General features: G+C 51.3%; 1 protein-coding gene across 3 annotated transcripts; it reads right to left on the bottom strand.

Annotated features, from left to right (window-relative positions):
- Positions 1-317: 317 nt before the first annotated feature.
- On the bottom strand, positions 318-19186 carry Klf15 (KLF transcription factor 15). Of its 3 annotated transcripts, none has more exons than XM_051203455.1 (3): positions 18151-18309; positions 13518-14621; positions 318-422 (listed from the first exon to the last, which is right to left on the bottom strand). In XM_051203455.1, exons 2-3 carry the CDS (start codon positions 14594-14596, stop codon positions 347-349), a joined length of 1155 nt encoding a protein of 384 aa, XP_051059412.1. In that variant the 5' UTR covers positions 14597-14621; positions 18151-18309; the 3' UTR covers positions 318-346. The 3 variants fall into 3 exon arrangements, with proteins under 3 accessions (XP_051059412.1, XP_051059411.1, XP_051059410.1); XM_051203454.1 differs by lacking the exons at positions 318-422; positions 18151-18309 and adding exons at positions 5895-6985; positions 19048-19186; XM_051203453.1 differs by lacking the exon at positions 318-422 and adding an exon at positions 5895-6985 and having other exon boundaries at positions 18151-18307.
- Between the last annotated feature and the right edge of the window lie 6737 nt (positions 19187-25923).

Genomic DNA, 25923 nt, shown 5'->3' with positions numbered 1-25923 from the left:
CGAAAGTGCCCATCTAGGAGGACATTTAGGCTCAGTGGCTACAGAGCACCTGCTTTAATGAAACATGGATGGGGAGGGGTACTGGGCTCAGTTAGCACAACCATCTTGCTACACTCCTTGGTGCAAAAGGAAGACCTGAGAGAATGTTCAGGTGCAATGGAAAGAGCAGCAGCAGGCGAGGCTGGCGGTTAAGCCCAGGAGGAGATTGTCTACCTAGCACGTGCTAAGCCCCAGGTCTATCCTTAGTGCCACTAACAAAACTCTGAATCTTTCCTCAACTGCCAGGTGTCATTCAAACACATCCTCTTCATCTTCTCGGTGACCTTCGAGAAGGGTCCTAGCACCATCAGCCTCTTTGGTGAGGGGCCTGCCTCTGCACATCTATTGATTTCAAGTAGTAGGGATCTGAAGCTCCAAGAAAACTTAGAGGAAAGACAAGCAAAAGAAGAACTGCCTCGCAGAGAAGGCCTGGTCATTATACGGACCATTCTGAGTTAGGTTACATATGATATGAACACGCAATGTGTCGGCCAATGGTGGGCCACAGATGACGTCCCCATCAGATTATAGTGCCTATTGAGGTCATCAAGGTAACTCCACTGTGAACAGTGAGTGACATTTAACAGGCTACATCCTCATTGTTAAACCACACACAACTGCTGCCCTCGTATTTAAATTAGAAGTGACAAGGCTAGAGAGTAAAGAGCACTTGCCGCTTTTCAGGGGACCCAGGTCTGGTTCCAGCACTGATGGCAGCTTGCATCTGTAACTCCAGATCCAGGGGAGTGGGGCCTCCTCAGACACTGCATGCCCATGTGCACAGACATACACACAGGCAAAACACCCATGCATGTGAAATAAAATCATTCTAATGTTTCAATTAAAAATGACATTATATGCATAGTTGTTTAAACTCTGTGCACATATTACTGAAGTATATGTTTTATTATAATTACATCAACATACATGTTATATGAATATAATAACAATATATATTTTTAATACTATTTAAATATATACACCAAGTGAAGCTACTGGAGTCTGTAATGGTGGAAACTTTCAGTGCCCCCAGGACAGTTGGCTCTTTTCAGAAAGAGTAAAGATGATGGATTCTGCATGCAGCCCTGAATGACATTGCAGTCACATTTAAAACACATGTGAGGGCTGGTGAGATGGTTCAGCAGGTAAGGGTGTTTGCTGCCAATCCTGACTTCCTGAGTTCAATCCCTGGGACTCATCTGGTAGGAGAAAACTGACTCCCACAAGATGTCCTCTGACCTCCACATGTCATGATGTCATGTGTGCACCCCACTCTGCCCCATATACATACACACAATAAGTAACAGTAAAAAAATAATAGTAAACATTTCTAACATAAGGGCTGGAAGAGGGACCCAGCCCACACTAGTTTGGCAACTACGTGGGACATCCTTGTCCCACAATATAATGTGGGGATCTCCAGCTATGCACCCAGGCTTCCAGATAGGCCCATCAGGTCAAGATGGACAAGGGGAAAAAGAGAAGGGGCCTTCATTTCCCACCATCCTCCTTTAGGGCACTCTTAGAAGAGAGGACCATCTGTCATCCCGGTGAGTCAGAGCTGCTGTCAAGCTGGCACAAATCCTGGGAGTCCTCTGTTGATGGTCATCCCAACCACAACTTTGCTGTGGAGCACAGGTGGCCTCCTTCTGCCAAAGTGGCAAGGCTTCAGTAGTCAGCACTCCCTGGGGACCTAATAACTTTGTTTTGTGTCATTGGCATTGATCTGCTTGTCCTAGAGTCTGACTCAAGCCCCTAGCTCTCCACTCCGTCCTAGTCATCCATATTTCTTTCCTCCACCTTTCCCACTATGCTAGGGAACATTTAAGCAGCTTCATTCTGGCCTCCCAACTGTACTCACATGGCACTCCCTGCCACCCTCAGCCTCGGCACTGTCTGCCTTCTCTCATCCCCCATACATCTCTCTCTCTACCTTGTACTACACTCTGATTGTGTTCTGGGTCTCTTTGGGGTCTCTCGGGAGCTAGGGCCATTCTTGTTGTGTGTGTGCATGCTGGAGGGTATTTGATCCTGTGGAGCTAGAATTACAGGTGGCAGTGAGCCACCGTGTGTGTGCTAGGAACTGAACTCTGTCCTCATAAAAAGCAACAGGTGTTGTTAACTGCTGAGCAATCTCTCCAGCCCCTCATCCCTTCCTTATTGAAAGTGATAAGGTCTAGACATGTGTTGGATGTTGCTCACTCTGTGTATTAGAATGGTCCCACACAGTCATCTCCATTGTGTGTGCATAGCTTCAAATCAAATAGGACCTGCTCACACTTAGTTCCCGAATTCAATTACCCTTTTCACACTTGTGATGTCCACAGCTACCTCCAGCAGCTCTCCCTGACACCCTTAGCCAAAGCAACATAAGGAAAACTCGTTTGTCCCCTCCTTCCTATTGCCACAGTGTGGTCTTGGCTCTATTCCGGAGTATCTCATAGTGGTACTGGAGGACCTGCTTCTGTTCACAGTCAGGATTCCTTCCTCTGTGACCTCACCTCCTCAACCAAGGCAGCTTGCATGGGGAGTTCCTGGCTTCTCTGGTTCCAGTTTTCCCTCCTCACAACCCACTGCTCTAGAAGTTCTATCCTTGGCTCCACACTCCTCAAGGATGCCCCAAAATCATATTCATAAGGTCCTGGGAGTCATACTTAATCATGGCCTCACAGATGCTATTCTGCAGACCCCTGGAAAGGTGAGATCTGCTAGTGCTTGCAACCAAGGGGTAGGTAGGGCAAGCTGCAACTGTCTACTCAAACCAGTAATGGATCCTGGTTTCATAACTAAGGGCATTGGAACAGAGGCCATGTGGCTACATCCTACTTGCTTTCCTCCAGTGAGCCATCTATGGTGACACACTACAACCTGGAGGAGCCGCCATATTAGCCCACACTGCTTCCCTTCAGACTGCTTATATAGAGGAATGTGGCTGTCTACCTTGTTTAGGCCACAGAACTGGAATTTTGCATTGCAGCAGGCTGACTTGTGTACTACCTGTTATTAGCCATGGTCTAACTGTGTGCCTATGGGCAGAGATTGTGTAGAGCACTATGGCTACATTTGGTTTTATGATTGCTACCGATGAGCTGTGTGATAGTGCAGCTTGGTTATCAATTTGATACACCTGGGAAGGAGCCTCAACTGAGGAATTGTCTCTATCAGATTGGCCTGTGAACATGTCTATATGTCTGTGTGTTGGGGGCGGGGGATTTCTTAATTGCTAATTGATGGAGAAGGGCCCAGCCCACTGCAGACAGTACCATCCCTGAGCATGTGGTCTTGGGTTGTATAAGAATGCTAGCTGCCTGCAGAAGCAGGCAGTAAGGCCAATAAAGTAGAATTCCTCCATGATCTCTGCTTCAAGCTCCTACCCTGAATTCTCTTAATGGACTGTGAGAGAAAATCAGTCTTTCCTTCCCAGTTTCCCTTTGTCCATGGTGTCTAGTATAGCAACAGAAACCAAACTAGAATAAGAGGGTTGGAAACCTTTTGTTCTACATGGGTAGAATTATTGCATAGGAAGCTGGGTGTGCTAGTATGCACCTTTTATTCTAACACTTGGGAGGCTGAGGCAGGAGGACAGCAAGTTTGAGTTACAAAGAAAGTTGGGTGGGGGCTGTAGAAGCCAGAGACTTGGGGTTCTAGGTGCTCAGGCCAGAGGCTCATTGCCTTGTCCTTTAACCCCCAGCTCTCCAGCTCTGAAAAGCTGTTGTGATTCCAATAGTCTCAGAGCTTTCAGGCCGAGGCCCTGCCTCTGGAAACTTCAGAGTTTCATACCTCTCCATTTGCTCTGATTATCGTCTCTTGTAAGTCTGGACTAGCCTAGTTTTAAGTGCAGCTCAGCCTCTCAGCTGACTCAAGAAAGGAGCTGGCAACTCAAATTATGTATCTAGAAAGGGGATGTGGCAAGGCTGCTGGTACCATTAAGAAGCAAAGTTTCATGCAAATGGGCTCTGTTTGCACCAACCACAGCACAGCCCTTCATTGTGAGCCCACCAGAGGAAGACTCTCTGGTGTGGCTGGAAATGGTGACAGGGTCATCTAGAGTTCAGAGAGGCTGATGATGGACAGAAAGTCTCTTGCAAGCTGTCTAAACCACTGTGTGGTTGGGACGGTGCCTCAGAAGACAGCATCAAGCTTCCCCAGCAAGGGGCTGATCGCAGTGCAGTTAGTTCCCTAAGGCATCCAGGAAGCTTCAAAGCAGCCAGGTGCCATGAGGGCAACTGGCAACTGCAAGGCTGGCAGTACATCGCTTAAGGCATCCTGGCACCAGGGAAAGGTGTGACAGCTGTCAGTTGGGGAGTCAAATCACCCTAGCCCCCAGAAACTCAGTTACTTAAAAGAAAAACAAACATGAACGAGAGGTCGCTTCTCATTAACATTAAAAACAATTTGCTAGTGTTTCACAGTGCTCCACTTTTCACCCCAAGACCTTGGGGGAGATTTTGGTCATTTTACCTGTTTCATAACCTCCTCTAACACAAATAATTGAAGGATTATGTCTCCTTCTGCCTTCTCAGCACATAAAACAGGACAAAGACTTCTCTTCCATCCTCCGAAAGCACTGAGGACAGAAGGGGCACAGTGCAGGCCACGCCACTTTCATCCTCTCCTGGTCCCACACTTTCCCAGCCTCCACTCTGCTGAGACATAGGCTTGCACCCCACTTACCATTGGCCATCATACTACCAGGGACTTTCTCGCCAACATGTTGTGCCATGTCCAGCTGCAACATGGAGCAGCAGAAACCCACCCAAAATGGCATCAACGAGAGGTTGCATGAGAGAGACTGCTATAGCCCTACAGCCTTCTCTGTCTTGCTGAGCATCACCTCAGCCTCTCCTGCAGTGCAGGGTGAGCACGCAGGCTTCAGGTGAGGAGCCCAGGAGCCCTACTGACTCCACTCCTTGGCCCAAGACAGTTCATAGCTCAGCTGGCTTTATAACCAGGCTGTTCGTGATGTACAGATGAGGGAAAAGAGAATGTTCATCCATCCTCAGCCACAGAGATGCATGTGGACGTGGTTTATTCATCTCCTCAGTGTCACCTACATGACCACAAAATAGACCGCTCCTTTGTCCCTCCAATGTCCCTTTTATCTGAGGTTGCACTGATTGTTTAGTATGAAAAGAAATTACACTAATACAGCTGGAAATCAATGTCTCATTTTTCCCAGGGCCTGTTGGTCCTCAGAAGGTATATGTAGTTACAGGCAAAAGGCAGAGGTCACAAGCTGGTCAGATGGGATGTCCATCCTCTCTAATCAGCTAGTTTAGTCACACATGAAATCTCAATGACTGCCAGCTCCCACTGGATAGAACAGATTATCAAGGCCTACTCCAAGCTAACCTCTATATTCTGAGACTGACAGCTTCACATCATGCAGTATAGGAATCTCTCTGCTGGGAACCTACCTGCCAGCTGTCTCCAGATCTCAGAAGGGCTCCTGGGAAACCCTGCCCCAGTCAGCACCCAGCTATTTTACTGGGGTCAATAGGATAGGGTCACTTCTAAAAAGTTCTCACCTTCCACTGTGCAGAGTGAACCAGGAAGGTCTTCCCACTGTGCACCTGACACCAGCTGAGGTATCATCAGACCAGACCAGAACTCCCTGGGATCAATCCCTACAATGCTCACAGCTTCCCTTTGTTGTCTGCTCCCAATGTTCCCAGCCCAAGCTGTAGAGGATCCTGAATCCAAACCTGAGAGTGGAACCTAGTCATTCAGGAATGTTGGGTAGACAGAGGAAGTAGCTGAAGAGAGGAAGGTCCACACAGGGGTCTGGAAGGGGCAGAGCCCCAGAATCACCCCCATGTCCCGTGCCAGGAGAGGAAGACAGGGCCAAAGAATGGTTGAGTTCTTTTTTTCTCTTTTTATTGGCAAAGTAAATATATTTTTTATGAAGGACCAAAGAAAATATACATAATTGTAACATATGTACACCGACTTTATAGAATTTTTTTAATTTCAAATTTACACAAATGTCAATGTGTTATTAAAAGATATTTTATGTAGATGCATACTTATGTACAGTTTATTTACATACATTCATAGGATGTGAAATAGACCTGTCAAAACAAGCTAGTCCAATTGGTATTAATTTCTAGACCTGATGAGGAATGCAAATCTAAGTCAGACTGGGAGGCGCTAGCTAGTTGCTTTGCATCCACCAAGCCTGCTGCTGTCTCTTCCCACCACACCTGCAGGCTGATGTCTGGAGGAGGGGGAGCCAGGCTGGGTACAGATGGATATGGCTCCATTTGTCCTGTATTTAAGCACATGCATTATTGCCGAGAGCAAGGGTAGCCACCCTCCTGGACCCTCAAAGGCCTCTTGCATATGGCGGTCCTTATGCCACAGTGTAGCCCTACACTTTTGACCTACTTCCTTTTTCCCAGCATGGCTCCTTCTGGGAACTATTTCAACACAGCCAAAACACTTATACCCCAGCAATAATGTTGGCTTTGGCCCAGGTAGGGAGCCCAATAGGAGAAGGGCAAGGGCCCCCCAAACAATCCTTCCAGCTGGCAGGAAGGCAAAAAGGCACAAGGGCACAGGCCTGCCTGGGCCACCTGGGCCACCGGGGAACCAGCCCCCAGGGACCTTGGGGACTCTAGGTCCTCCCTGGAAAGGCAGCCGTGGCGGCTCTGGGTCAGACCTCCTAAGATTCAGAAGGGGGCTGGTAATATTGTCACATCCTTCTGAAGGAGGCAATAAGTTATTGCATCTAAAAACAAAGCACAGGACTGGGGGAGGATGGAGCGGCCACTGCATTCAGTTGATGGCACGTACTGCACGGCTGCTCCGTGGGAAGCGATGCACCTTGATGTGTTTGGAGAGGTGGTCACTCCGTGCGAACTTCTTCTCACACACGGGGCACTGGTACGGCTTCACACCCGAGTGAGATCGACGGTGCCGTGACAACTCATCTGAGCGGGAAAACCTGTGGGACACGGTGGTCAGCCAGGCCAGTGTGGTCAATGCCGCCACAGTGCCCCAGCCTCCTCAGCACCAGGTGGAGTTGTGGGTGAGGATGCAGTGGGCCAGGCTAAGTCAGGCTGTATCTTAAGCAATTAGACTACCTCTGTAGCCACCTAATGAGTTCCTGACAAGCCCCAGTGCTGGAGACTCCCCAGAGGGCAAGAGTCAAGGACAAGGTGGTACACAGGTTTGTTCTCCTGTCCAGGGCCTGCTTCCCACATAGCTGGCTACTGTTCTGCATAGGAAGGGACCTAAGGCTGCTAGCCAGCTGGGAGTCACTCCCCTACAGTAACTTAGTTGCCAAGTCTCTCAGCACTGGATTACTCCTTTATTGGCAACAGTAAATCAGCAGTGTTTAGTTAACTGGCCTCACCCTCCCCTGGAGGAGGGGGGCACAGAGTGAACCCTAAAGGGCAGGGGAAGACCAGCCTCCTCAGAGCATAGGAGTGCCTGGCTCCCCTGATTCTGCTGAAACGGGGAGGTAGGACCTTAGACTCATGCCTGTCTGGCTCTGGCATTCTGCAGATCTGGATTTGGGACCTTCTGCGATGCCCCCAAATATGCCTGCTTGTTATGTCTAAACATTTAAATGGCTTCTCTACAGGCCTGGGAACAGACATCCAGGAGAGGCAAGAGCCAGAGCCAGGCCAAGATGCCCAGGGTGCTTGCCACTAACTTCAGGGACCTGAGAATCTCTCCATTTGGCTAACCCACCACTACACACTTCACCCATTCAGACTTTTCTCTCTCTCTCTCTTGCCACAAGACACTTGCACACCTCACCCTCTCCTCTCCTTGTTCTCATCTGTCCATCCCTCATAGTTTAGCCCAAATGTCACCTCCTCAGGGGCCTGCTGTCCACTGAAGTGTCTCACAGCACTGCCCACCACTTAATCTTTCCTTCTGTGAGTGCTAGGGAACCAAAGCTTGGACATGCTAGGCCAAGTCCTGTACCACTGGGCTACACCTTTAGCCCCACAGCATTTTAAAATTATTCTCAACATCTTGATGTTGTTCAGCTGTCCTTGGACAGTGTTAGCTCCAGGAAGGAGAGCATATCCCCTGTTCTATGTCTAGGAGGTGCACTTAAACGGGGGCCTCAGCAGGCACCCCAGGATGAGAAAGGATTGCCACACACTGACTACTGCATATACTCTCAGGGACATATAGGGGCCCCAGGCCTGGCACCCCATTTCTGGATGAGGCAGATTAGGTGGACAGCAGAGCCATCACTCTCAGTTGCTTGGGCTGTGGCCACCTCAGCTCAGACTCTGTAGTGGGCTATCCTGACCTCAGCCTGGGGAACAACGGCATCAACAACAGGCAGGGCTCAACGACACCAAAGACCTCAATCTCCCATGCTTCAGACAGTGCAGGACCTGCCACAGACAGGTAGAGCTACTATGAAAGCTGCTGCTCCACAACCGTGTCCCAGGGGACCTGGCACAGGGATGTCTCAGAGGACCATCCAGCTAGATGACCTCACAGTGACGTGAGCTGAGACAGAACACCTGTGGCTGGGTTGAGGCCTCCTCCCCTGACCTGTCTGCTCTTGTCTCTCAGCTTTCTCTTCCTGGCTTGGTAGTACTGTGGTCAGGACTCTGTGCCATAGCCACGTGCCCTCAGCGGGCATTGGGCACAGAGCTTTGCAAGGAAGAACAGGTTTGACAGTCCCTGTCCCACTGGTCCTGAGCATCCTGGGCCTTGGTTTCCTCCCTCACTTCCTGTCTGCCTTCCAGGGAACAGGTCATATGATACCCAGAGAGGGACAGGCAGCTGAGGGGCAGCCATGCCAGGGAACAAGCTGTCCTCATTCCAGAGCCCCTCTCTGCTGCCGCAGCCTTTCGGCACATGACAGAACTGTCCTTGTAACTGAGCTGAAGATGACCCCTGCCTCACTGGCTCACATCCTCTGACAACAGCCAAAGGAGAAGCCTGCGGCAGCAATGGAGCAAAAGATAAAGGATTTCAGCGGGGCAGGACACAGCCTGGGGTTGGTCTGGGCAGGTTACCCAGCCCTGTTAAACCTCAGTTTCCCTACCTTGGGACAGATACAATGGCAAACCTATCTCAGGGGACCATGACAATGGGGCTTCAGATGTGGCAACTGTTGATGAATCATGAGCTCCTACTAGACACAGCGAGTAGAGCACAGGCCTTTCCTGGTGCATGGCAAAGGCCTTGTGCCTGGCATCTGTGGGGCAGGCTCATAACTCTAGCTGTTGGAGGACAGGGCAGAAGATGCACAGGGGCCATCAGGAATGCCATCATGAGAACTGTGTGAGACACCAGTTCCCATCTGCCAGCAAGCCATTGTCAAAAGTCAAATCTCAGAAGCTGCAGCCCCCAAGGCTGCCAACCATAAGGCCAGAGGACATGTCCCTGCATATGGGAAGCAGTGATGAGGGCTGAGAGAACCAGACCACTAAGTTTGGATCCCGTACCCACCCCACTCCCACAACACTCAGTGGCTTTGGACTCTACTGTCCTCCTCTGGTCCTCCCATATCCACCATGGATATCAGCCGGCAGTACATGACACACAGGCTGCTGACAGCTATTAATATTCACTTTAGCTATGGCCCAGCGAGATTCTTTCTGGAAGGAGCGGCTTGGCCACTCTGGAACAGGATGTTCCACTGCAGGGAACAAAGGAGGCCTGTGTCTGCAAGTGAGGAGAGGAAACTTCTAGGAAGGCGGCAAATAGCCACTTCCCAGATGGTTACACCAGAATAGGCAGACTGGTTTTAGTCCCTCCCGCATGCAAAACCATGTCCCCACAGGGAGAGACAGGGAGTCCTGGGTGCACAAAAGCATAAGGCAGTGGGCTTGGGACTGGGACAGGCACCACCTCAGCCGTGGGGCAGTCCCCTTGGCCGAAGAGGAGTGGGGACAGGGGCAAGAGCTTGGGCAGGTTTAGGAACTCAGGGCTCAGTGCCAGCATCAGAGCCAGATGGGAAGTATAGAACATGCTGGACCAGCCAGGCCCAGCTGCAGATGGAGGAGGGGGCCTCTCCTCACTACAGGCTCTCCCCTGGGAGGCATGCAAGAGTGTGGAATAACAACCTTAGTCTAGGGTGGGTGAGGGAGCACACAGCTGTTAAATTCCTGACTCTGTCCCCCCCACCCCCTGAGACAGGGCTTCTCTGTGCAGCCCTGGGTGTCCTGGAACTTACTCTGTAGACAAAGCTGACCTCCTTCCTCTGCCTACTGAGTGCTGGGCAACTCTGCAACTTATAAGTTGTATGACCACAGAGAACGTGTTTCCCAGCTCTGTGACTCTATTTCCTTCTCTGGACCCACTTCTTAGTCTAATTTTAAGAGTTAAAGGAACTAACATGCAGCATGCTCAGAGCGGTGCCTCCTCAGAGCAGTTTGCTGCTGCTCTCTCCCACAGCCAGGAGCACAATAGAACAAGCACTGCCTAGGGGCTGAGGATGTGGCCCATTTGGTAAAGTGCTTGCTGTGCAAATAGGAGGACCCAAGTTCAAATCTCTGACATTCACATAAAAACTGGGCACAGTAGGCTATGCCTGTAGTGTCAGTGCTGGGAGAGCAGAGACAGGCTGGAGCTCACTGGCCTAGACAGTCCATGAGCTCTAGGTTCAGTGAGACCCTGCCTCAAAAGGTAAGGTAGAGAACTACTGAGGAACAATATAACAAGCATCTCTGGCCTTCATGTGCATGTGAACACAGGAGTACACACACACACACACACACACACACACACACACACACACACACACACACTCAGGCAAAAGCACAGCATACACTATGGTCACTTCCAAATCTGACCGTACTGCTGGAGAATCAGAGTAGGATGTGGCACTCATGGGGATTCACCCCAGCCCCCAAACTACATACAACAGCTGCATCCTTGTGACAGCTGACTATCCTGTACCTCAATTTCCATCTGTAGAAGGGGATTACTGCATATGCTTGAAGAGCTGTTGTGAGGACTCAATAAGCTAACACATGCACTGGGGCTTACAGCAAAGGCTGGGCCCATGGGGATGGTGAGAGAGACAGAGGGGATGGTGGCATGGTTGATCTTGCTAGAGATGGGGTAAAGGCCAGAGAGCACTCTGGGAAAGCTGTGAGCCACAGCAAGAAGACTGGAGTTCAAACACTCCAAACTGTTCTTTGCATTTGAAGGCTAGATAAGTTTCAGGGAGAATGAACTTCTGCAGAAGGGCATACCCAAGTGACAGCGTTGATAGGGATTCTCCAAAGCTTGTAATCATCCCAGCACATAGTGATCCCTAAATGTGACATGTTACTACCACCATCTTCATTGTCATCCATTCCATTCTGTCCCCAGATTCTGAGTGTGTGGGTGTCCACCCTCCCACCTAACTGCAGCAAGGAATTGCTGCTACCCCACTGCTCCTGGGTGGAAGACTGGCCATATACAGGAAACTTGCAAACCTTCTAGGCACAACCCCTAGGCTTCTGATCACCAAGAATATCCTGGGGATCTTAAACACACTAACACTACCAGCCTTTTCCTGGGGCAGATGCTGCACAGGGACCTTGACATGGACACCATGTCCCTAGTCTCCCTTAGTGGGCTCTGACTGGGCAATGAGGCCAGTGCAAGGCTCAGGGTCAGAGCCAAGGCCCTTCCTTGAGCAGCAATGCTTCCTGGAGCAGCAATGACCTGACTTCTAGCCCTCATCCTTGACCACAACTTACCCCTGCCTCTGGAGATGCCACTCAAATAGGCAGCACCAGTTGGGGTAGGCAAGTAGCACTTGCTGGGACAAACAAACCCATGGAGTCAGGACTGCTGGGTGAAGACTATTCAGTGACTTTCCCATGTGCAGTCACTGTAAGTGAAAACACCTGCCAGTGTCCCAGGCAGGCCATCTTAGAGGTTCCTTTTCATTAGAGTGACTGTGGGAAACTGACAAGTCACCTCGTGAAGAGGACGCAGTGAGACCCCACATTAGCTCTGGGCTCCAGGAACAAAAAATGCCAGACATGAAATTGCAAGTGGATAGCAACCCCAGGGCAGGCTCAAGGTCCCTGTCCCATTGCCTCTTCCAACAGGGTCCACTGCTCTCTCCTTCCTCAGTTAATAATCGCTGCCAGGTGTCTTGTCTAGGCTCCTCCTTTTGCCCTACAACTCACTCACTTACCAGCCCACAGTCCTGCCCTGGTTCCACTCACTAAAACACATGGCTCAGAGAGATGGAGACAGCAGACCTAGGGAGCCCAGCATCTGAACAGGTATGAGAAGATAGTGACCAATCTCAGGAAGGGCCTCCACAACCCAAGACTAACTGAGAAAGTTCCTTTTCTGGCCTATTTGGTGCTGGAAGGGAAGTACCACCACTGTCACCTAACCCACCTCACGCTCAGTCTCAGAGGGCCAGCACCACTACCTCAGGACCGAAGGCTGTCTCAGAACTCCGCCTCTATGACTACTCCTGTATATATGCCACCCTGCACCTGGTACAAGACACATAGGTCACACAACACACGGGCAGGTGAGCCCATACACCACAGGCTCAGGAGGTCTAGCTCTGTCAGCCCTGTGCACACAGATGAGCCCCACCTGGCACACATGGCATGTGACAGACAAGATGGACCGGTGTTGCTGCCACATACCCTATCCACCAAGGCCAGAGCACCCTGCACCTGGCTGCAGCACCCTCAGCATGTGAGCTTCTACAGGACACCAGTCTCCTAAAGACAATGAGCAGCATCCAGGGCCTAGGACAAGGGGACACCAGGATTCCATAGTCCCTGTCATCACATCTAGGCAGTCTGGATGAGGCTCCTTGCCCTGGAGAGAGAGCAGGGCACCCTGTTGTACGGAGCAGAAGTCCAAAGGGTTCTGCCACCTTTGACCACATATGGTAGCCATCTGTCCTTCCTTTTGGCTGCTCTCTATGGTTTCCCAAACACACTCTAGGTCACCAAGGAAGAAACAATGCAAAGCTCAGCCCACACTTGTGAACAAAGCGCATCCCCTGGCTGGAGGGAAGTAATTTTCTAGTTCAAGTCTCGGGACTCACATTCCACTCAGAGTACAATGGCATAGGTGGTTCTTGGCCAGTCACCATGTGCCTGACCAGAAAAGTCATGGGTGTAATGGTGGTACTTACCCCAATGATGCAGCGAGGCCTCAGTGGGCGCCTGGCCTATGGCCTGTGTGCCACCAAACTCAGCTGCTTCCTAGCTGAGTTTCCTTTCACTTCAGCCCAACCCTTCATCTTCCATCCCAACCTGAGAGACCCCCACATAGCATAAGCCCCAGCAAGACTTACCTGGTCTTCAAAGAAACCAGAAACCAGGTGGCTTCCAGCATTAGTAACAAGTGAGACAAGAAGTCTCCAGGACTGTGCCAGCTTTGACCCTGTCCCTTGCCCACCCCTTGTTCCTTTCCTAACCCACCTTATCTAATGGAGAAAGGGGCCTTGGCAACACACCCAAGTGATCAGAGATGCACCTACTAGCTTGCCGCACAGCCTGTCCATGAATACTGACCTCCAGCCGCAGCCCGGCCAGGTGCAGGCAAAGGGCTTCTCGCCTGTGTGCCGGCGCAGGTGGGCCTTGAGGTGGCTGCTCTTGGTGTACATCTTGCTGCAGCCAGGGAAAGTGCATTTGTGCATTTTGAGAAGTTCTGCTGCTGGGTTCTTGGGGAACTTCTGGCCCACAAGGAGACCAGTAGGGCCGGGCCCTAGGGATCCTGAACCCATAGGTTTGGCAGCAATGGGCACAGGTGCAATGCGGACAAACTTGGAGGGCAGGTTCAAGTTGGAGGATGGTACCACTTGAGGCAGGAGTGCAAAGGTCTGCCCCTGGATGTTGACCAGGAGCTGGGTGACCTTGACGCTCTCTGGGGCCTGCCCTGGGGAGGCTGGCCCTGCACCTGCCTCCTGCTTCACAGCAACAGGCTGGATCTGCAGCAGCACCGGCATGGGGCCATCACGTGCTGGTCCCTCACCAGCACTCTGGGCACCACCCCCACTGGTGCCACCTGGTGGTGGGGTACAGCGCTCTCGCCCATCAGACTCTGGATGGAGGTGGCTCCGATGTGCACCAGCTGAGAGCTGGCCACAGGTCTCCAGGTCCCTGCCGCTGCTCTCTGGAGCCTCCTTGACCTCAGCTTCCATGTTTTCTTCCAAGAATTCTTCAATCTCTTCCAGGGTGGGCTGGAAGGGCCTGGAGACATCATCAGGGTCTCCTGACAGGAATTCGGGGAAGCAGAAATGTTCCCCCTTCACAGGTACAGAGGCTCTCCTCCATGATCCCCAGGTCACAGGACCACTGCTATCTCCGACACCTCCACTGCCACCACCACTGCCCAGTGTGGCCTGGGACAGGAGGAAATCCAAGATGCTGTCCTGGGCCTCAGGGCCTGGACCTGCACTGTAGCAGGAACAGAAGGCTTGTGAGTCAGGGCTGGCACAAGAGCATGGGCTGGAGGCATCGCTGTCATCCTCAGAGATAGGAGAGGGTAACATGTGGTATGGCCGCCGGCTGGACAGCCTATCATCCAGGTACCCCACTGGGCATTTTGGTGACGAGAAGGTCTCGTCCACTGGAAGCAAGTGGTCCACCATGCTGGCTTGGCCGAGCCTGTGGTGGCTGCAGAAGGAACAAGGGAGGTCTGATTAGAAGGACTGCATGCTTACCAGCGCCCTGCAGCGCCCATGTTCCACTGCCTGCCTAAGGTCTCCTGTGGCCAAAAGTCCAGACCCTACTTCCATCCCCAGGGAGAATAGGGCTGGAGAGTGTGTTTTCAGAAATTGCATCACCCTGTTTGCAAAAGAGCTCTCTCCAGGCCTGTTGCACAACCCAGGGCACTTCTGGTTTCCAGAATGATCCTGGAAAAGAATAAGACAAGGATTGCTCTTGTCTATGAACAGCTGAGTCCAAGGGGAGGCCAGGGCAGGGAGGCCCTGGAATGGCAAGACCCTAAACTCTGTTCCCTACCTGGTGTCAGAGAGGGGGTGGGAAGGACAATCTGCACACTGAGCCCATGCTCCTGCGGATTCTGTGGGGTTGCCAGATTGAGCAAATAAAAACAGGCTGCTTGTTAGATGTTCACTTCAGATTTTCAAAAATGAACTTCTGTGAATGCAAGCACAGAATTCCCAGAATTGGATGGAACACACGTTTATCTGAGCTGCCTGTGCTGTAGCCTGGTAGCTATAGTTTGGAAGGAAAAAAGGGTTAAAGGCCATTAAGTGCCTGCCTGCTTTCGTGGTATTTCCTCATGAACTTCTAGTCTAGTCCCCAGATTGTCCAGAGCCACCTCTCTCCTCCATGACTAGGAGAGGTAACACATACTTGAGCAGTGTACTACTTCCATGGTGCCTAACATTTTCCTGCCATGATGGACAAGGTTCAGCTCCTGGTGGTCATGAGGTATGAGAACCTAGCCTGTGGATAACTTCCTGGGACCTCACAACCTTTGGGCAGGATGGATCCCAGGCCAATGTGTGGGAACAGAGCCTCCTGTCCTCCTCCGCCCCCAGCTCTCCTTTCTGGGACACTCACCGGCTTGGGGAAGCTCAGCCGATGCCTGTGTCCCCTCTTGGCAGCACACTCTGCTGTGTCCCCAGCACTCAGCACCACACCAGGTACCCAAGAAGGGCTCCAAGAATGTGGCTGGACAGAAGAGGGGAAAGTTGTGTCCCCTGAAGCTGGAGCCCATGCTAGGTCTGGTGTCCAAGGAGAGTCAACAGTATCTGTCTGTGATGAGGCCACCTCTCTGGACCTTTGTCCCCACCCAGTGACCATGCTGGCTGTGTAATTATCAAGACTGGTGAAGGGGAATGCTCAGAGCTAGAGTACAGACCTGCCCCCTGTCAGTCTGTCTCCAGGTCCATGCCACAGCCTGGCACCTGGTATTGCCCAGCAGCTTCCTGTGCCTCAGTTTCTCTGACTGTTCTATGCTTCAGTGCTAACTTCTCTCTTGCTCCAGGGAGTAAAGGCAAGATCTGAGCCCAAGGGTAATTTTGCCAGGAGTATGCTTTAAAGCACACATTCTTTACTAAAGCAGGTGCTGGGGAGGAATAAAATGAAAGGCAAGGGGCCGGGCACACACCTTGTCTATAGCTATCAGCTGCTTGAACTCAGGCAAGTGATACAACTTCTCTGTGTGCACATCTGGGTGCTGCCAGTGAGACCTGGCTCCTAAACCAAGTGCACACTCAAACAGCTCATGTATACTGAATACTTATCTGGGTCTGAACAGTCAAGCAAATGCAGGGCACATGATGTCCCAGGACCTAGAACAGGATCACCTAAACTCTCCTGAAATGAAAAATATGACCACAGCTGGACACACCACAACACTGATGGATCACCCTGTTTTCAAATGTGATGGTGGCCTCCAGGCTTCATTTTAAAACGATAGAAATCAAGGTCTACTATGAAAACAAACAGTGGTGCTGGGTGGGCATAGTGGCTCATGCTTGTAATCTCAGCTCTCGGGAGACAGGCTAGGGGATGGAGAATTCAAGGGCAGCTACCTGAGACCCTACTGAAACATGGAAGGAGTGGGGTGGAGTAGGGGAAACAGGTATAAAAGGATGATGGCAAAATGGAACTGCATGGAAGAATCTCCCTTCCCCCATAAAAATGTTTCCGATTCTTCCAGGACCCAGAGCACCAGAAACCTGCTTACCCATTTGTTGGCCCTCCAACTGCCTCAGGCCTTGCTCATCATCTGTGCTAACAGAGCCTGGGCCATGGCACCAACCCTTCCCCCCCCACACACACGTGGAAGTTCTGGCTCTCCTAGAGTGCCAGGTGGGAGCTCATTATTTAGATCTCAACTCAGAAGTCACTTTCCCTCGGGCAAATTTCCTAGGATTATATTCCTCACAGCAGACACCACAGTGAGACCTGTCTATGCTTTGCTTCCTCTTCAGAAAACAAACAGTTCTGACTCTTCAGCACAGGTCTAGATCTAGAGTCAAACAGAGCCCTAGTCTTTGTTCAATTATTCCAGGATCCAGTAAGGAGTAGTCCCAGCCAGTTAACAGGATCTTAAAGCAGAACTGAGCAACACCGGAACTGAGGAGCAGAGGCTGAAAGCCTGAGTGCCAGCGCTCAAGCCGGTCCCTGAAAAACAGCAGCACGTGGCCGCAGCCAGAGGCGCAGGCTGCGTGCAGGGGGAGGGGGCACCCGGTTCTGGTTCTGGGCACCGTCCTCTGCCGGCCGCGGGACTCCGCCCCCTCTCTTAGCCGGCCAGGCCTGCTGTTTATCCTCCCGGGGACACAGCGGCTGTAGGAACAACATGTAATTGATAACAAGCAGAGAGCCGGCCAAGGGCTAGCCATTGGGTCAGCGTGCAAATCACGGGGGTGGCGAATGGGGGCCGCTCTTCAAAATAAGAGTCTCCTCCCTGGGCAGTCCGAAGGCCCCAAAGTTCCTGCCATTCTCGCACCTGTAAGGCGGTGGGGGCTCTCCACGGTCGGGGGGGGGGGACATCTGAAGGACTCAATCAAACATTGGGATTTCACCTTCGCATACCGTGGGAGAAAATAGCCCCTGTGTCCTGCTGGTGAAAGGGTTTCCAAGAGGGGTGGCCTGCCATGCTCCGCGGCTGTTACCCTCAGCCATCTCACCGGTAATGTTCGGTCAAACGGGCCTGGGGACTGCGTGGGGAATCGGAGCATAAGCGCAGGAACGCTACGGGTGCGCGCAAATGGGTGTGAGTTTGTGTCGTGTGACTGCGTGTGCGGGGCGCAGTGCAGGCGTGCGGGTGGGAAGTACGTGGGTGGGAAGTACGTGGGAAGAAGGTGGGCCAGATTCTTGCGCTCAGCTTCGGAGAGCACCTAACCCTTCGCCCAGTCCCCCCCCTCCGCGTCTCCTCTTAGGCCACCGCTGCTATGACCGACAGTAACCTCTCCGCCCCTCGGTCTCCAGGCCCCGCCGGGCGCCGCCATATGGGAGCGCAGGTCCAGGAGTGCCACGGACGCGCGTGGGCTCCGCAGGCAGGAGCTGCGCGCACGGGGTTCGCCTTCCGCGGGCCCCGCGCTCTCACACGGGGTTCCCCGCACTCCCCGGGACCCCGCGCACGGCGGGAACAGCGAGCGCCAGGGCACGGCCCGCGATCCCCCGGGAGGACCCACGCGGCCGCGGTACCCCGCGCGTCTCCCACCTGGACTCGGCGTCGCCTGGCGCGGCCTCGCGCGTGCGGCCCGGCTCCGTATGCGGCCGCGCGTCCAGCGCTCCTGGCCGCAGCCCGCGCTCCCTGCGGCCGAGCTGGGCGCTCGCCGCTCGCCCCTCTCCGCGCTCTCCGGCCGCTCACGTGACGCCGCGGGCGCCGCGAAGGCTCGCAGGAGGCTCGGCCTCGGGCGCGCGCCCCATTGGCTAGCGCCGCGCGTCACGCGCCCTGCCCCGCCCCGGCCGCGCCCTCCCGCTGCCCACGCGCTCCCGGGCCTCTGCGTGTACTCGCATTCGGTCCTCGGGTGCGCACGTGAGACGGGCCTAAGGACCCACGGAAAGCCGGCACAATCCTGAAGTGCAGGTCACGAGGGCCTCAGGAGCGGAATTGCCCCCGCAGCCCCCTCCGCCTGATCTAGTAGGGACCGTGTCTAAAGGGACCATTTATAAAAATGTATCTGGTCTTTTCTCCAGAGGCCATGGTTAACCACGGGAATGCGTGCTCGCTGCGCTGCTCTCGGCCTCTGCGACTGACTGTCCGCAGGCAGAGGCTTGTGATAGTGCAGGAGTCTCCCCAAAGACAGCAGGGTGCTCCCCATCTGCAGAGGGCTTCCATACTTCAGTCCCAAGCCATCCTGGGCCATTTTTCCACCGGCTTAATGAGGAAACTGAAGCCCTAGAAAACACGTGAGCGGAGGGTGCTGGGTACTCTGCTGTGCCCTTTAACCCACACTATGCCTGACCCCCCCCCCCAGCCTGCATGAAGAAATCCCGCTGAGAGAGCAGGGGCCTTCCTAGCCACACAGGTAGAGGACCCAACAAAGCCAGATGTGTCTGCCTAAAGGGGCTTCTTACCTAAGGCATTTGGACAGGCCTTCGTGCTACTTCTTACCTGGCACTGGTAGGTGGCCAGTCGTTCCCCTGCTTCTCCCAGCGGCCAGTGGTGGAGCCAGAATTTGTAGCCAGCGGGTCTGGGTCCCCTTAATCAACGATCTGGGGACCCTCCAGGACAGTGCCCAGGATGCACCTGTTGAACTGAGTCTTAGCCAAAGCACTTGAGGGAGCCTGTGCTCTTCACAAGCCGGGCATCAACTTTCTGATCTTTGACAAGGTACCCCCTGTGGCTAAGGACATTCTGCAGCCAAAGCTAGCAAGCAGAGCAGGTGTAGTTGGTTAGTCTGTAAATTGACTGATCCCATCTTGTCAGTGCAGGGCAGGGTCAGGCTGGGCCAGCACACTTCTTCACTGTGCTGCCTACTCTGGGCTCTGCATTCCTCACACTCTGTCCAATGTCTCTCACCCCCTAGGGAGAAGTGCAGCCAAAGGTCAAAAACTCGACAGCAAAGGTGTAGCTGAGCAGCCTTGGCCCACAGAGCAGATGCCCCAGCTGTCCAGAAACCCATGACCAACCTAGGGCATCCTGCCTAACCCTGAGTCAGATTAGGCCCCCTTGCTTCAGAACCTTCCCAGGCTCCCAGCTCACCGGAAGTATATATAACCCACACTTTCTCAGTCTTCTTCAGTGTTTGGGGGTCCTTTTCATTCCATCCTTGACCCCTTCTTCTTGCTCATCTTACTCCAACCGCATGGCCTCCAACTTACCAGGCACAATTTCAGGACTTTGCATATGCTGTTCCCTCCCGGGTATGCTCTTAACCCAACACTCAACCTGGCTCCCTCCTTCATGTTTTATTGAAGTGATGCCTTCAAGAGGAGCCTGCATTTGCACTCTTCTTTGCCCTATTTTCCTATTCAGTTGAACAGTTCTGGGTACTTACGATCTCTTTTTATTCTGCATGCTCGCCTCCTACAGAGAATGTAAGCTGCATAGACAGAGGTTTCTATGTATTCAGAACCAGAGTTTGCATCTCCAGCGCCATGTAAAAGCCTGTAATTTTAGGGCATAGGGAGCCAAGGCAGAATCCTTGGAGCAAGCTGGATTAGCTGGAATTGAAGAGTTCCAGGCTGGGTGAGAGACCCTGCCTCAATGAATAAAGTGGAGAGAGGTGGAGAAAGACACCACATGTCAGCTTCAGGCCTCCACATACATATGTGATGTGTGCCCCCATACACATGCCCACTCACACCATACACACACGAAATTAAATAGGATTCTGGGGACTTACTTTAAACAGGAAACAGTTGGTCCTTGGGGGAAATCAGAACAATTTCCTTGTAAGAATCATAAAACAAACAAGCCCTCTGACAGAACCTTCCAGAGTATACCTTCAGGTCTGCTGTGCTCCCTACCTGTTTCCTTCCACAGCAGGACCTAGCAATCCATTCATCCTCAGATAGCAGTCAAGCTCCATGCCAACCTTAGCTCCCACACCAGCCTAGATACCTCTCCTCCATGTGCACCACAGCGCACAGCTGGGATCAGAGGTCTGGACAAGACATTCCTGTTGACCGAGGGAAGGGTTTGCAGGGACTCTGACCTCCCAAAGTCTTCTGTGAGCTGCTGCACATTCTTCCCACCATCTAGACGGAAAAAACCCAAGTACAGCAGGAAGGACTTATTTACTCATATTAATTTCAGAGTTGGAGCTAGACACCAGGGCCTTGGACTTGGTAGGCAAGCTCTCCTTGATGCTCCATTTCCACACCCTCTAGAGAGGAGAAGAAAACCAGACAGTAGGAACTCTTCACGGGAGGCCTGGGGGAGGGCAGAGTATATCCCATGTGCCCTCCATTCAAAGAAATGCCTCATAGAAAAGGTCAGAGGGGGTGCCAAGTCCTAGTCTCTGGGACTCTTAAACTTTGAGAACAATCTTTTAGATTGGAATGGCATAGATTTCTGTAAATTTGCAGGGGTTTTGTTTTTTTTGTTTTCATTTGAAACAAGTTATTGCTATGGATCCCAGGCTGATGTTAGGGTCCTCCTAGCTCAACCTCATTTTAAAAAACTTAATTTAAAAAAATGTTTGTTTACATTTTATGTGTATGAGTGTTCTGTATGTATACCACATGTATGCAGTGCCCACAGAGGCCAAAAGTGGGTGTAAGATATCTGGAAATGAAGTTACAGACGGTTGTGAATTACTATGTGGGTGCTGGAAATCAAACCCAAGTCCTCTGCAAGAATAGCCTATGCTATTGAACTCTGAGCCATCTCTCTAGCATTGTGTATTTTAATTTTAGATACACCTTTAATAGAAAAACTTACATTTCCTTTTAAAAGGAATAAAATGGATATAATGTATGCTATTTGAGTATCATATGGCTTTGTCTGTAAAACTGTCTGATACTGGGTCCTTTTGGGGGTGTTTGTATTTTTCAGCATAGTTCACACATTTTATTGATATATTTGATTTTAGATTCCTTATTTTTTAAATTCCTACTTTAGAATTGCTATACTTTCCTCCCCTTAATAGTTGCTATTGAATTTGGGGCACCATGCATTCAAGGAAATGCTCTGCTACTGAGCCCCAGCCTCAGAGGTCTATCCTTTTACCAGGAAGACAGAAGTCTTTCTCCATGTCAGGGGCATATTTTTCTATTATTTCTTTCTTTCCTGAGATATCTTCATGCCTAGATCCCCCCCCATTCAGACCACTACTCAAATGTCACTTTAGCCCATGGCTTTCTTGGTCAACTGGCCTGAAACAGTGTCTGCACTGCTCTCTGGTCTTGATTCAATTGATGTCATAGTTCTGGTTTTCTATTTTTTACATATATGTTATTGTCTATCTCTCCCCAATGCAACAAGCTCTTTAATATCATGGATTTGGATTGGAGATAGAGTTTCTTGCTTAGCTTATGGGACCTGGGTTTGATATATCAGCACAGCACACAGGTGCAAGCACACATACTCACAGATAATAAAATGAAGGACATATGTCTGGGATTGACATTCTCCTGGTTAGCTTGGCTTCATCTCCTCTCCCATGCACATGTCTCCAGATCCAGCCACATCCCAAGACCTCCCTCTGCCAGCTGCTGGCAATGCGGCCCCTATCCTGCTAGCTTCTCAGCTGGCTTCTTCCTGCAGAGGCAGATCTCTGAAGGAATGCAGGTGGGCTCAGCAAGAGTCCCATGTGGTGCTGGCCAGGGCTTGTCTTGCGTGGGATGCCTGCTTCCCTGGCAGCTCACTTCATTATAGCATGAACAAGCATGAAGCTGCAAGTCCAGGATGAGGTGTCACAGGGGAGGGTTCCCAAGACATTCCTCCTTGGCTTGGAGACATGGCCCTCTTGCCCAGTTCCTGTACAGTCTTCTCTGTGTGTGTCTGTGTCCTGGTCTCTTCTAAGGATTCCATCCCAGTGGCTTTGTTTTGATTTAATGCCATCTTTGAAGGCCCTGTCTCCAGAAAAAAAGGCTTTCTGAAGAACTGGAGTTTATCACTGTGACATAAGCATTGGGAGAGAGACATCATCCAGCCTTGAGCACCTTGGACAAACAGCTCTGGTAGAGCTGCCTCACCTGGAACTATTTTCAGTAACCCAGTTCAGTTACCCAAGGGAAGTTGAGGCCACATTGCATACTGCCTGTCCCCACCCCCACATGGCCCACATGGGTCCAGCCAAGGGTCCAGCTGGCTGTCAGTTCTTAGCCTACAGCTTCAAAACAAACAATAACAACAACAAAAACAACCTGTCTAAGTTACCCTGGTATTCAAGGCTCTGCTCAGATGCATCCTTGCCAACAGGCCTTTTGCCCCATCTCAAGGAGGGAGTTGATATGGATAGCAAAACAAGGGTCTGGGCAGTCTACCTCATTCCAAACCCTCTGCTCCTGAACTTTGGGTATGTGCTTCCTGGCAAGTCGTGTTATTCAATTCCTATCTGAAAATGAGAATGCCCCTGAGGTGTCTGGATAATGAGAGAGCTCACTCATATCCCTTGAGCAAGGACTATGGGAATATTGTCAATCAGAGCCTCAGGAAGCCCACCTATGGAATCCACACAGTCTCCTCTATCTTCCCAGCTGGAAAAAAACTTGGGTGCAGGAATCCTACACAGCTGATGGAGCTGTAATGCCGGGGCTCCATGCCCAGGACTCTCCAGGCCACGCTGCTGTCAGAGGCATCCTGTCTATCAGCCCTGCATCCTGGCTGGCCTTGTTCTGCTACAGTTCCTCTCTGCTGAGGCTCCCAGACATCGACACTGTAAACCCCTACAAGCCCTTCTCCGGGGGCATCTGCTTCTCAGAATGAATGCAGGGAGCCACTGTGTGGCTTGCTCAGGGATTGAGTGAATTACATACCAAATCTTAGAAAAGCATCTGGAACCAGGTAGAAGTTTTCAAGTTGGAGCCACAACTCCTCCCAAAGCCAGTCTCAGGGCTACAACTATCCTGTGCATAGATGTCTGATAAACAGTAGGTGTCTGAGGCCCTATGTCACTCATCTGCATATACAGGCTGACATCACCTTGTACTTGATAAATGCATAATTACCACATAGCAAGTAGAAATATGTACTAAAAAAGAACAGGTTTACAACTAAGTTAATGAATCTATTTCTATAGGCAACTTGACTAATTTATTGTAAAGATTTATTTTTATTTTACATGTATGGGTGTTTTGCCTGCATGTATGTCTATGTGCTGCATGCATGTAGTGCCCATGGAGGCTGTAAGTGGGTGTCCAGTCCCCTGGAACTGAAGTTACAGGTGGTTGTGAGCCTCCATGTGGGTGCTGGGAACTGAACCCAAGACCTCTGCAAAAGACTTAAGGGCCTAGACTGTGATCTACTTCTGATCACAGGCCCTTTTAACCACTGCTTCCTTTTCCCAGTTAAGTCATTCATTAGGTCAGAGGTCACATTTCCCCAGCCTTCTTTAAAGCCAGGGCCTCTTTTTCTAAGCATTTTTCTAGGTTTGTAATGATTGGTTAATTAGTGTGTTTGTTAATTAATCCTTGCCTCCCATAGTGGGTATTGCCAATCCTGCTCATTCTCGTTTTCTCAGTTCTAGTTCTCAACCAAATGACCTCAAAGAAAGATTGTGTCTCCCTATGCCCCTGTGGCTGGCAGAGGGCCCTGCAGAAGTGAGGGTTAGCCTCCTCATGCTTCTTCAAAGGTTGGAACAGGGAGAACTCTCTAGGGCTAAGCAGACAAGGCCATAGTCCAGGGAGGGGAGGCCGGGTTTGAAGACTCTAGAAAGCTCCCCACAGTGCTTCTGCTGCACCAGGCAAGCACTCAGGAGAGTGATAGAGACTTGAACATGTTTCATTGCTTTGAGTCTCTGTTGCAAATGGCCAATGGCTACCAGCAGCCTCTGAAGCTTAAGAGTTTGACTTAGGGTTCTTGGCTTGGGATGGTTTGAGTGGCACATAGTAGAGCTTTGATTTTGGACCTTTCCCCAGGCTACTGAACTGCAGTCCAGTGCTCTCTTGGTATTGGGCAGCAGCAGTGACCATAGCTCCCAATGAACTGCTTGCCAGAGGCTGTGAGTACAGGAGGCTAGGTGCAGGGTCCAGGAGCTATGTCTAGGGTCCTTTGGTACAGATGCTGTATGGTGAGAGTGTTGTGTGCAGGGTACTGGATACAGGCTCTGTGTACACGGTGCTGTGCTATGCTGATGAGTGAGGCAGCAGCTCCACATATTAGGCATATTCAATACATTTTCTAGTTGGTGAATTTGTCAGGAGCGGGTCCTGTTTGTGTCTGAGGGGCACATGAGGGGCAAAGTCTGTTTTCTAGTTCATGTAACAGTCAGCCTTGTGGGGTGGACTGCACATTGTAGAGCAGCAATGCAGTCAAATGCCCTGCAGTAGTGGAAACCCTCTTCGTCATCCATTCTGGAAAGGCTAGGCAATGGAGCTGTGCTGGCGGGCCAGGCAGGAGGCGGTAGGCATGAAACACACCCCCAGGCATTGACAGAGCTTCCAAGTTCTTTCTAAGAAGCTTGCATGAATCCCCGGCTGATATGGAAGTCACTTTCCCAAGTGCTCATAGTCTAACATGTACAGGGACAAGAACTAACACAGGGGTGTCCTGTATGTCAGCTTGGTCCCAATGCTTGATGAATTCTGCCTCATTTCTCCCACCCAGTGGTCCTAGGAAGTTGGTACTGCCCAACAGCCATGGGTGTACGAGTCCATAGGAGGAGCAGGTACCATCAGGACAGAGTGAATTCCTGTCTGGGTAAAGTATGAGGGCACCATGAACACTCGGCCCAAAGCCTGAATGGCAGGGTCTGCCTGAAAACTTACATGACAATGATGTGGTGATGACAGGAGACTCTTTGTGCCCAGACCTGCTTGATCTACTGAGACGGAGATGAAGTCATGGTCAAAAGTGAAGTTGGATCCAAATACCACACACCCCCAGGCCTCACTCTGCCCTCCTGAACAGCACAGCATGGCTCTCTCCTGTCTGACTGGAGTGAGACTTAACACATGTCTGTCAGGCCAACCACAGGCTGAATGAAGTTTCCACCGATCTTGTCTAGGCTACCTGTTCTGTAAGTTCAGGAGAGCCAAAGTGCTGCCATCGTCATCAAATCAGCCATGCCAGCTTGCAAAAGATCATTTGGGCTTGTTGACTGTTGATGCTGCCTCATACAAGAAAGGCAGGGAGGGTCATGATGCAATTCTGCTCTGATTGATAAGTGGCCTGGGGAGGGGCTGGAGTATATAGTACATAATAACCACTGGGGAAATCATCGTCCTTGATGGTCGCAGACCTTTAAAATCAGATACCTTTGAAGCGTGGCTGCTGTAAGCTCACTCGTGCATGTGCTCTTGCCCACAACACCTCACCTCACCCACACTCTGTAAGAAAGCCAAATTGGTTCCCCAGAATGAACTTTGGTGCCATCACTCT

This window comes from Phodopus roborovskii, unplaced genomic scaffold, assembly GCF_943737965.1.
Source record: "Phodopus roborovskii unplaced genomic scaffold, PHOROB, whole genome shotgun sequence".
NCBI classification, from domain to species: Eukaryota; Metazoa; Chordata; class Mammalia; order Rodentia; family Cricetidae; genus Phodopus; species Phodopus roborovskii.
Note: the sequence above shows the minus strand (reverse complement) of the source record. Positions and strands in the feature narration are given on the sequence as shown.